General features: G+C 40.1%; 1 protein-coding gene across 1 annotated transcript in view; it reads left to right on the forward strand.

Moving 5' to 3' along the window:
• The window catches only part of ABI2 (abl interactor 2), a 290,182-nt gene that overhangs the window by 189,284 nt on the left and 87,888 nt on the right, over positions 1–13,010 (forward strand). The window contains 2 exon segments of the mRNA XM_029606307.1: positions 5,360–5,509; positions 10,647–10,771. Of these exon segments, the coding sequence (XP_029462167.1) occupies positions 5,360–5,509; positions 10,647–10,771 (275 nt within the window).

Below are 13,010 nucleotides of genomic sequence, written 5' to 3' on the forward strand. Positions count from 1 at the left end.
ATCCGGTACACCCTCTCGACATGCCAAGATCACCTTGCCCACAAGGTGGTTTTGATCCAGACCGGCAACCAAGTTGTGATGTGGTACATAAGCAGGGAGGCATGGGCTCCTTCCTGCTTTGCCAGGAGGCGGTACAGATTTGGGTCTGGGCCCTGACTAAGGACATGCTCTTGGAAGCAGTTTACCTTGCAGGGACTGAGAATGTGATGGCAGATCGCCTGAGTCGGACACGAATGCTCACTCAACTCGACAGTTACGGATGGAATCTTCTGCCTGTGGGCTATTCCGGATGTGGATCCCTTTGCCTCTCCCCGGAATTACAAAATGATCCACTTCTGCTCCCTGTACAGGGAGGATGGGGACCCAGCCTCGGATGCCTTTGCCCGATTTTGGGGCAAGGGCCTACTGTACACCTATCTTCCTTTTCCACTGGTGGGGAAGATTCTCGTGAATCTCCAGCAGGGCAGGGGCACAGTGATTCTGGTTGTCCCATACTGGCCACGACAAGTCTGGTTCCCGATCCTGCACGACTTATTGATCCGGGAGCCCATACGTCTGGGCACCTCCCTCGACCTGATCACACAGGGTCAGGGCAGATTGTGCCACTTGAACCTCCGGTCGCTGATCCTCTCTGCCTGGATGTTGAAAAGGGTAGTCTTGCAGTCCTTCAACCTCTTTGATTCTATTGCAGGTACTGGTGACTTCCCGGAAGTCTTCCATCAGGAAGTCTTACCGGTTGACATGGAAGAGGTTCTCCTTCTGGTGTGGGGCGAAGAGCCTAGACCCTTTCTCATGCCCCGCTCCGTGACTTAGACTATTTGTGGTCCCTCTGAGTCTGGGCTACAGACCACCTCGATCAGTCCACCTGAGTGTTATCAACACTTATCACCGGGGGATAAGTGGTACACCCATTTCTGTGCAGCCCTTGGTGGGCCGCTTCATGAGGGGCCTATTGCAACTAAAGCCCCCTCTGCATCCTCTGGGACATGGTACTAGCATGGCTCATGTGGCCGCCGTTCAAGCCTATATGCTCCTGCAAGCTTAAACATCTCACCTGTAAAGTAATTTTCCTTGTTGCAGTCACCTCTGCTCACAGGGTCAGCAAGCTTCAGGTGTTAGTGACGAATCTACCCTATATGAAATTCTTTAATGACAGGGTGGTTTTGCACACTCACTCATCTCAATCAGTCCATCGTCTTCAAGGCCCCATTCCCACCAGGGTGAACGGGCTCTGCACAGCCTGGACTGCAAGCTTGCTTTTGCCTTTTATCTTGAGCGCACAGTGGCTCACAGGCAGTCAGTGCGACTCTGTCTCCTTTGGTAAGAACAGACTTGGCATTGTGATAGGTATGCAGACCCTCTCCAACTGGTTGGCGGACTGTATATCCTTCTGCTACAAGCAGGCAGGCCTTCCGCTTGAAGGCTGCGTCAAAGTGCACTTGGGGCCATGGCAGCGTCTGTGGCACACTTTCATCTGGTCCCCATTGCTGAGATCTGCAAGGCTGCGATGTGGAGCTCCCTGCACGTTTGCCGCCCATTACTGTTTGGACAAGGATGGTCAACATGATTACCTTTGGCTAGTCTGTCGTCCTCAGTGTCTGGTTTGTGCTGTCTTCTGTTCTCACCCTCAGCACTTCTTTTGTGCCGGTTAGTACGTGGTTAAGTGTTGTGGGTTCTGTTATTGCCGGGGCAGCTGATAGCTTGGCATTCAACAATCTGTGAGGACTATCATCCTGCTTGTTCTAGGAGAAAGCGGAGTCGCTTACCTGTAACAAGTGTTCTCCTAGGACAGGAAACCTGCCCGCCACCCCGTGGAGTTCGGTGTTCTCTCGGTTTGTTTTATTTTTTTGCTAAGATAGACTGAAGAGGTTATCTTATTTAGCACTTTGAGTTGTCTTTGGTAGCTTATAACTTCTCTGACATTGCAAGAGTACATCTACGGATCAGTGCCTCAGGAGTGCTTATCTCATTTATGCTTCAGTCTTAAGTTGGCCTTAGTCTGGCAGCACTTCATTGGTAATTCACTGCAATTGGATTTGATCAGTATTCCTAAAGCATCTTTGATCTTTTTTTTTTATGATGTCTGACTATGCTTCAACATGACCAATAGTTTTTGTTGGTTTTTTTTGTGCACATGTATTTTTATTAAGAATTTTTTCGATATTCATTTTGAATAAGATATGAACTTGTTTGGGAGAATACTGTTACCATATTGTACAATATAGATTATATTGTATAAATACTTTTTAGTATCAGACCAACCTAACACCAAATCATTTGCAGTTTCTGCAGTTGAATCATTCCAGAACAAATGAACAGTAAAATTACACTAGAATAACTTTTGGCCCAAAGAATTGCCTTCAGAAGATCTGTAAGAGGACTCTTTTCAACCTTTCTTTTAACCCTGCATTTCCCACAAAAGATCTTACTTCCTCCCAATAGATCTAAAAACTGATTTAATGCTACATATGAGAAAGTGTTTATTTATGAACACTAATTGTCTATTCTTCCACAGTCTCTTTCCAGTCTCACTAGACAGATTTTAGCTTTTTTTCCTTTTCTTCCCTGTAAACATCTATCCTTTAATCCCATTCACTAATGTTAACTAGCATACCATTTATAAACATAAACCATTTCCCATAGCCACATCCCTGAATTGGTTCCATACTATTCTAAACAACAAATATATAAACAACTTGTGAACGGCACGCCGTGACTGTTGCTGCAAATTAACAATTGGTTGCTAAGCAGACTTCTGAGCTAGAATTCCAACTTTTGAAGTTCTCAGGACAGCACATAAGTCACATGGCCTATCAGTTTAAATCTCTGAACATGCTACCTCTGGAAAACACAATTTGCATGTAAATAATTATCCTGTTTTACATCAACTCTTATGTGTTGGAAATATTTACTTCCCATCTAAAAGTTTCTTAATGAACTTGTTTTTTAAACATTAGTTTGACTGGGAATGCTATAGACACGCAGTGTCTAATGGTCAGATTTATTTATTTATTTATTTATTTATTTAATTAAAGGTTTTATATACCGGAGGTTCCTGTATAATATACATATCACCCCGGTTTACAAGGAACGGTAACTATCGCTTCATTTAGCGGTTTACATTGAACATGTTAAAAACTAAGTAACAAATACTTAAACATGAAAACAGAAAACTATCGCTTCATATAGCGATTTACATTGAGAGGTTAAACGAAAGTGACAAATTAGAGTCCATGAATTTAGTCCATGAATTTAGTCCATGAATTTAGTCCATGAATTTAGTCCATGAATTTAGTCCATGAATTTAGTCCATGAATTCATATTCTGGAGGATCCCTGGTGCGTGGTCCCTGTCAGAAGATAATCACTGCAATGACTCCGCCATATGAGTTGGGAATGAGATGATGATAAAACAGGGAAAAATTCTTGGGTGGTTGTGCATGAAAGCCATGGCACCATAGCCTAATGAAGGCTGGTTCAGATTGAAAAGGTGCAAAGGTGTCGGGAGCTCAAAAAAGGGTATGACCAGGCTGATCATGTGCAGAGATCAATTTCAAGCATACATGTGCTATTGAATACTGAGTTAAAACACAATTCTCTGTATCAGAACGCTTGGGAAAGCGATCTGCACGAGTGCCTGGATGAAGATGAGTGGGTAAATGGTCAGTATGTTCAGCTATAAAAGAAAATGGTTATAAGGTGCTCTATAGGTGGTTCCTGTCCCCGGCTTGTATCCATTAAATTAAACCAGTGGAGAGTGATGGGCGTTGGAAAGGTTGTGGTATAGTGGGAACTTTCTTCCACTCATGATAGGAATGCCCAAGGTTTAGTAAGTTGTGGGATGAAGTCATGGGCTTATTTGATGTTGTTATGGGGGTGAAAGTGAGTCAGTTTCCGAAGATATTTGTTTGATTTACTGGCAGAGGAGGGAGGGGAACGAGTATATACAAAGATTACTGATGTATATAGTAACAGCAGCGAGATGTGAGTTGGCATTGTGATGGCGGAAGGAGTATATAAGACACTGCAAAATATTTGTGCTAGGATTGATAGGGTGTATTATATGGATAAGCTTACAACAGTAAAAAAAAAACCAAAACAAAAAACCAAACCAGTTAGACTGATTTGTCAAGATCTGGGACTCATGCACTAGATGGAAAACCATGGGGAAAGTTAGGTTAAAGGGGGTGGGTGGGAAGGAGGCGTTCAGGGAATATGTGGGAGGTCTGAACAAAGGAAAATTTGGATCTCGAATGGAATTCAGTTTATATTTTAAGTTTTGCCATTTCTATCTTTGAATAATTATATAAATCATGCTTTTTGTTCAATAAAGATTAAATTACAAAAAAGAAAAGGTGCAAAGGTGACAATGATAAAGGGATGGAATGGCTGTCCCGTGATGAGGCTATGAAGGCTAGGGCTCTTCAGCTTGGAAAAGAGCTGGCTGAGAAGGGGGTATTATAGAAGCTTATAAAATCATGAGTTGGGCAGAATGGGTAAATAAAGGATGGTCATTTACCCTTTCAAAAAATACCTAGCAACCAGCAGATTTAAAACAAATAGAAAGTGCTTCAGTCTGCACAGTTAAGTTGTGGAATCTGTTGCCAGAGGATGGATCAAGGCAACTAGCATAGCAGGGGTTTAAAAAGTCTGGACAAACGACTAGTAGTAAGTCCATAAAACCTTATTAGCCAGATAGACTGAGGAAAGCCATTCTATCCCTGGGAGGTAGTCTTTGGAATTAGATACTTGAGACCTGGATTGTCTGAAGTCTGAGACAGGATGCTGGGCTCGATGGACCTTAGTCTGACCCAGCATGGCATTTCATATGTTCTTCATGAACTGGAAGCCCAAAGGAACAGGAGGAAACTTCTGGGCCAGTCCTCTTTCCCCTCCCCACTAATTTGAGTGCTACTATTACAGGATCAGCCTTTTAAATGTCAACATTTTGTTTTCATTGAGCTGGAATTATGTACATATGATGAGTCTGTCAGGTATTTCCCTTTCTCTTCCCCTGCATGCTCACTTGATCCTACTAATGTGGCTCTATATTGCCAAACTAATGCATGAAATTTCTTTAAAACACAAATTAAACATGTATCCTATCTGTAACCATGGCAGCTGTTTCTTGTTTTCCAAATTACATAAATTTTGTGTTTTGTAAATGAGTTTATATAGGCTATTAAAATCAGACTTAGTGTATGCAAAATCATACTTTCCTCAAAAGAAACAAAACAAAATAGTTTAATTTGACTTGGAGCTGTTTGAGTTTTTCTACTTATTTTCTGTTAGAAAAAAGCCTACATTTTGACTGTACATATGTTAGTATTGTTTCATTAGAATTCATTTGTTTTATGTAGGCGACATTCTCCCTATCGCACACTAGAACCGGTACGACCCCCTGTGGTACCAAATGACTATGTACCGAGTCCTACACGTAATATGGCTCCTTCCCAGCAGCAGAGCCCTGTGAGAACAGCATCCGTCAACCAGAGGAATCGCACATACAGGTATTCTTTGCTTAGATGTGAAATGCATTTGACGCAACAATTTTATTTTCCAAGTACAGTCCAAATAAATAACTCAGAGTATGAAGGTGGGATGTAGTAGTGTGCTGAAAGTAGTGTTTGAACAGCAATTTGAGATATTGGGCTGAAAATTGTTCTTGAAATGTAGCATAGTCATAAATCTTAACTGAAGGGAGACTATTTAAAGCAAGAGAGAGCAAACAGAATATATAGACAATGTGGGTTCATACTCTCCCCTCCCCCCCCTTCAGCAATAACTATTCGTATTTTTATAACCTCTTACATGCTTTCATTTAAAAGCAAGGTATGATTTTTCCTCTTTAGCACCAAGTGTCTGCGCTTCCCTTCTGTATTCTTAGTTTCTAGATTTTTAGAACCAAGATGCAACTTGCAGAGAACATTGAGGCATTCCCTCCAATTGCAGCCTTTTACAATCATTGGCAAAAGAAAATTGGTGGATCTGGGGACAACAGCTTTCTCAGCCAGCGACCCCTCAATTGTGGCAGAGCTCCAATGCCTACCTGAAATTTTGACAGATTGATCTGTTGCTGCTGATACTTTGGGAGTAGTAGAGCACAGACACAAATGTAGAGATGCTGTGGCTAAGGCCTGACAGACGCATTCCTCCTGCTCCAGCGCTTGTAACAGAGAGACTGATGTTAAACTCGTTGACGTGCATTCTGGGAGTGCAGCAGTTGCTGGGGTCATATTGGTGTGTTTTGGCTGTGCACGGAGAGCAGATATTACTGGAGCAACAGACCTTGCAGCTAGTGAGAAGAGCAAGGTTGATATCCCAAGGAAGGCAAAAGACCCTGCAGAGTGAAGGAGTTGATGACCTTGTTTCTGCCCTTATTGAAATTGTGACTGCAATAATGTCTTCGAATAGAAGGTTCCCCCCCCCCCCCCCCTTTGAGGGTTCCTATCACAATGGAGAGCATTTGGGTTGTCCTAGCTACACTGGAACAATCTGTTGCTGCTTCTTTAGCAGTAAATACTACGGATATATACCATCAGATCACAGAGAATGCTAAGAAGTTGGAACCTTTGTACTACCTAACTGTCCTCGGTTTGGACGATCCTTGTTCAAGATAAAATTACTACTCATTGCAAAACTGAAAATTTAGGGAAGACTAAGACATTTGAATTTGTGTGTTTTGAGTTTTCCCCAAGTTTACCCCTATTTTTCAGTGGATTTCTTTAAGACCTTATCTGCAGGAAGTTCTAAAAATTCCTAAAGAAGCAGTTCTTCCCATTAGCAAGGCCTTTTCTCTTCCCTACGAGGGGGAAGAGCGGAGACTTCAGGAGATGGCAAGGCAAGTCAATCTGTTGACACTTTGAATCTGTCTGGGTTACTAAAGAGAGAAGAACTAGAGAATTATGTTTCTCATTACCTTCTTTTTCCCTCAAGATCAATTCTGCACTTGTATTTCTGGAATACACAGGCTTTATTTATGGGGCACAAAGTATGGATTTTCCCAGACTTGTATAAATCTACACAAGACTGTTGGAAGACATTTGAGTATGTGCCAAGAGGCAATAGCTGTTGGTATAACTTTTTCTTTGCAGATGTTTGCTGATTATAGTCGGATGTTAAACTTGTATTCTTTGAATCTGTTCAATTAAGGTTTTTCATTGATGCTACGAAATTCATGGGTATCTAGAACTCCTGCTCTCAGGTTTGAAGAGGAAGGTAGTGCTGGAGTTAATGATTTAATTAAAGCAGGCAAAGAGGGAATTCGAGGAAAAACTTTCCAAAGAGGCAAAAGCTAATAACTTTTTCAAGTGCCTTGAAAACAAGAATCCTGCGATGGAAATCATTTGGGCCATGAGATGACTAAAAGTTAGGGGGCTGGTGGAGTAAAAGGGGTATTCAGAGGATAAGGCCACGGCAGAAAAAGTAAACGAATTTTGCTTCAGTCTTTACTGAGGAGGATGTTGGGAGAAACACACGCTTGAACTATTCTTTATAGGTGATCATTCAGAAGAATCAAATCAGTGTGAATCTGAGGTGCTTGAGCAAGTTAACAAACTAGCATCACTGGGTCTGATGGTATTCACTTCAGAGTTCTAGAAACTCAAATATGACATTTCAGGTTTGCTACTATAATCTGTAATTTATCATTCAGATCTGCCTCTATACCTGAGACCTGGCGAGTAGAAAACTTGTCAATTTTCAAAATTGGGTGGTGACCCAACTAACTACAGACAGGTGAGCCAGATGCCAGTGCTGGGTAAAATGATGAAAGCTATTAAGAACAAAATGACTGGTCATGTGGCTAAACATGGCTTAATAGGGAAGAGCAAGCATGAATTGAGCGATGGGATGTCCTGCCTCACTTCTAACTTATTAGAACTTTTTGAAGGTGCAAATAAGCATGTGGCTGTAGGTGAGCTGAATCATAGTGTATTTGGATTTTCAGAAGGTAAGTGCTAAAGTCTTGGAGATTCCTCAGGAAACTGAAAAGTCATGCAATAGGAGAAGATGTCTTATGGTGGATTGGTAACTGATTAAAAAAAACATAGGCAATAGAATAGGACTAAATGGTTAGTGTTCCCAGTGGAGACCAGTAAATAGTGGTGTGCCCCAGGGATCAGTACTGGGACCAGTGTTTAACTTATTCATTAATGATCTGGAAAAGGGAGCAACAAGTGAAGCAATTGTATTTGCAGATGAGACAAAATATTCAGATTAATTAAACACAAGCTGAGGTACTGCAGTAGGACCTTGCAAGTTTGAGGAACTAGGCATTTGAAAGGTGGAAAGTGCACAGTTAACGTACATAGGGAAAAATAATCCTAACCAAAAGTATACAATATTGGGTTCCATATTAGGAAAAAAAACCCCTTGAAATCATTATGGACAATATGTTGAAGTCCTCAGCTCTGCATGTGACTGCTCAAAAAAGCAAATAGAATGTTAGGAAACATTCAGAAAAAAATGGAAATTAAAAAGAATATCAATGCCTCTGTATAAATCTAGGTTGTGACTGCACCTTGAGTACTGTGTGCAGTTCTTCCTGCCCCCATCTCAAGAAAGGCACAGCAGAACTAGAAAAGGTACAGAGAAGGGTATGGAACAGCTCGCTTATGAAGAAAGCCACACAGGTTAGGTTCCCTTCAGCTTGGAGAAGACACTGAGAGGAATATGAGGGTTATAGAATCAGGAGTAGGGTGGAAAGGTAAATAGGGAATAGGACTAGGATTATGGGACAATTAAATTGCAGTCACGGCATCTAGTATAGCTGGATTTAAAAGGCGAGGAAAAGTACATAAATGGACTTGGGGATAAACGGTAGGTTTCCCCAGGAGTGGAGAAGGAATTGGGGGTGTCTTTGAGATCTGCTGGGTACCTCCTAGCGACCTGGATTGGCTGCTGTCGGAGACCGGATGCTGGGCTCAGTGGAACTTTGGTCTCACCTAGCATTGCATGTCTTATGTTTTTAGGGGTTAGTAGGGCATATTTGCCTCATGAAATTTATTATTTTTATTTTATACTATGTTCCCAGGTTTTATACTGATTCCTTCCCCCTTCTCCCCACCCCCAGTTGTGGGCATGTAAATACTGTTATTGCCACAAATTAGCTTTATTTCTTTTCTTGTATTCTTTGAGGTTTTGTGGTAAGTTTGTGCTTATGTAAATTAAAGGAGAAAATATCAATTCCTGTTTGGCTTTAGTTTTGAAAGTGGGGGTTTTATAGCATTTTTTATAACAAGCCATTGATCTGTCATGTTGCACAAGTTATTCTGACAGTGGACCACTAGGGCTTAGAAAGTGCTCTAAAAATACAGTCCCTGAATGTCAGGTAATAAAGCAATTTTCTTTTCTTTTTTTTTTTTTGTAGCTTTGCACATCACATAAAGTTAAGGGATTGAATTGTTAGTTCCATAGGGCCTTGGTTTGCATCATACTCTTCCTGAAATGCAGGCCCACGAATGCTTAGCGTTTAACGTTACACAAAGTGTCAGTTTGTTCATACTTTAAAACTACCATATTCTCAAGTACTCTACAGCAAATTGGAAGTTGAGGAAATTTGCTTAAAATAGTCAAACAATGGCATTTTTACTATGTTAAAATGAAGGAAATGGTACCTTTTTAAAAAGAGTACAGTGCAGAATGATAAACTGTGCATACTTTGCTAGAAAAGAGGCTAAATATTAATGGCAAGATGTATGCCTCCTTGGTTCTTGCTCTCACCATATTCTTTAATCAAATTTTTTTTTGTATTAAAGGTATCCAAAAACAATGATAGACTGAAAAAATGCACCCAGCTTTTTACTAGCTTACATATATATATATATATATATATATATATATATATATATATATATAGAAAGAGATCTTTTATCTATATATGAAATAAATTCTCCCTCATTCCCTGGAAAGGGGGCACAGAGCAGTTGCATCTCTTGTAGGGCACTAATTTAACCCTCTGATTCATGGTGCCCTGCTGAAAGATTCATGACAATTGGTGGCATCTAGTGCCGTCCATCATTCCTGGTTGGTGCCACTCTTCCTCGCATGATGGCATAGTGCCGTTGCTAAAGTGGAGTAAGAATCTAAGGCACGGTGATTGTTCCTGTGCTGATGATGGTAATGGCGGAATGAGTGGCCAGTTGACTAAGCTGACTGACTAGCCACAGATTTCAGAGAACATTGCAGGAAGCATAAAAGCCACAGTCTATTTTTCCATTGTTACCAATTTAACATGTAAGCTTGGTAAAGGTATTCCTGATCAGGTTGAAAGTATAATTACCCCAAATGTTGAGTCAAAATGATGTGGAGCTCCATAACATGAAGTCAACTTGAACTTTGCCAGTTAAAGTTAAGAATAGAAGGGAGTAAGGTTCTTTCATTTTTTCAAAAATTAAAAAAAAAAAAAAAAAAGATTAGTGACATAGCAGGACTTTGATTATAAGTGACCCGAGGTGCATAAAGCAAGCAGTCACCATGGGTGTTATGACTGGTCCCACCACAATACACAAACATTTGTAAAAATTATTTTCTGGCTTGAGTTGCTTTGAGTATTCCCAAAGGAAATCAACAAAGTCTTACATCTGAGTGCTATTTATCAGGTTTGAAAGTATTACATGCCTTGCTTTCCCTCCCCAATTATTTTAGTAGCAGCGGGAGCAGTGGTGGAAGTCATCCAAGTAGCCGAAGCAGCAGCCGAGAGAACAGTGGAAGCGGTAGTGTTGGTGTTCCCATTGCTGTTCCTACCCCATCTCCTCCTAGTGTTTATCCAGGTAAACAAAGTCCAGATCTTTTTAGTTGTTTCAACACATTGATTTATTGAGATTTCAAATTTTAAGGACTTGGGAAGCAATGTGTATCAAATGCATTTACTACACAAAAAAATCACATGATATAGAAATCAGTTTGTCTTCCACACTATCTTAAAGATTTGCAGTGAAGTAATGTGACTGCTGTTATGTTAGAAATCCTGTGAACAGCTAAGGAACATCTTAGCAAACATCTGAAGAGTATTTTATTGCTGCATAGACTGAAAAACTATGCCTATCTGCTTTCATCTTCTCTAGCATAAAGAAGGCCACATATATATTTTTTATTTTTGAGATTCACTGCCTCTATTAAATATTTGTTGGTTTTTTCTTTACTACCACTGAAATGAGAAATGTCTTTTTTTTTTCAATAATTTGTGCTCTATCGCTGTACAATCAATGCACCAAGACTTTTCCTAAATAAAAATATTTTTCAAGCCTCAGTAGTGTATTCACTTGTTGCCTTATAGCAGTGGTTTTCCGATCTGGACCTTGAGAGCTGCTCCTAGCTCTGATTTACACTGTATCCACAATGAGTATCTGTATGCTGTAATAGATTGTCATGTCTGTTTACCCTGGAAACGAAATCTGTTGCAGATTCTCTGTAACTGTTTAGAAAACCACTGCCTTTTGGGTTTCATCAGAATAATTTAAAACACAATGGTGCCTTTTTTTTTCTTTCTCCCCTTTTCTGCTGTGGCTGAAACATTTTTATTAGGTGAAGATCATAGTTTTTACTTAACCTTTCAGAAGTCTGTTTTGTTAATATTTTGTTAATGTACTCTGTACTGATTATTTGAAGGAAATAAAATGTTTAAAAAATGTAAAGGAGTTGTGCATAAAGTATTACCTAAGATGGCTTTCCCATTTTAGTTTTCTAAATCTGTTGTATTATAAGTTGCTTCCTCTGTAAAACAGGAATTTGATACACAAGAATAATTCTTTAACATTCTTCTGCCATCTGTTTTTCCTAGATTGGTGAATTATTACACTTTTTCTTTTAAATTCTGTCCTGGTTCATAGAGTAAAAGGAGTATATTATAATCATTACAGTAGTATGCAGAGCAATTATATATAGTGCTGTGAAAGATAGATAATATGATTACAAGGATCCAGTTCCAGAGAGTTTTACAATCTTGATTCACCATGGCATTTTTGGTCTTCAGGAAACAAATAGTAGCCAAATAGCAGGTTTTTCCAAATATCTCCTTTCTTGAAAAGGAATACTGGGCAGCTGCTTGGACTGCTTTTATACTCTTTGCAAAGAGATTCACAAGAGCCCAAATAGAATCACAGGCAGTCAGGAGAACAGTCCAGCAAGGACACCAAAAGCCTAACGTAATCCTTCTTTATTACCATTTTTAATGGGGAATATTGGGGTTACGTTTTGTTACCCCTTCCTAGAGAGAGAGCAAAAACCTTTGTGAGTCTTCCTAAGAGGGGGATGAAGGATCTGATTTCCCATTTGTTCCCAGAGGTGAAGTATGAGCATAATCGAGTGAGGCTGAAAGAGAAAAAGGAACAGTTACTCCCAGATACCTCACAGACAGAGCAGCAAATACAGCTACATCTCCAAATAGGGTATATCTCTTTCCCTCCAGAGCAAACATCAGGTGCTGCAAGTATCTCTCCACTGCTGGGCATGTCTGGTGTGCAGGACACTAGCTTAGTGGAAGTGGGGGGAGGAGACGAGAAAATTTGGATACGAAGGAGTTCATTACACTTAAAAGTCTTGAACAAAGCATAGGTGGAATACAAAGAAGAAATAATTATGTAAACAACAAAAGCAAGGATGAGCAGTAAAATACACCTCTTGGAGAACATGGAAATGGCTCAAGTCTTTCCCTTGCATGCAGTACAGGAACATGCCCAAAGTGCATACCAAAAGCCAGAATCGGGGAGTATGCTGATTAAACCAAATGACACAGCAGATTCTGAACACACATTAAATTCAATGGAACTGGTACAATTTTATATGCAATACAAATCGTGAGCCTTATGAACAATCTCCAAAAATTTTTTTGTAGGACCTCTAAACTCGATGAGTTTGTCAATCATTCAAACTCATACTTGGGTGAAATGGTCCAATTACTTTATTAATCAAATGTCAATTTTTAGTTTTATCATTTTTTAGACCCAACCGAGGTCATTACTAGTAAAATGCTACAGCAGTGCATCCATGAACTGAGAGAAACAGAAGTTA

This window comes from Rhinatrema bivittatum, chromosome 6, assembly GCF_901001135.1.
Source record: "Rhinatrema bivittatum chromosome 6, aRhiBiv1.1, whole genome shotgun sequence".
NCBI lineage: Eukaryota > Metazoa > Chordata > Amphibia > Gymnophiona > Rhinatrematidae > Rhinatrema > Rhinatrema bivittatum.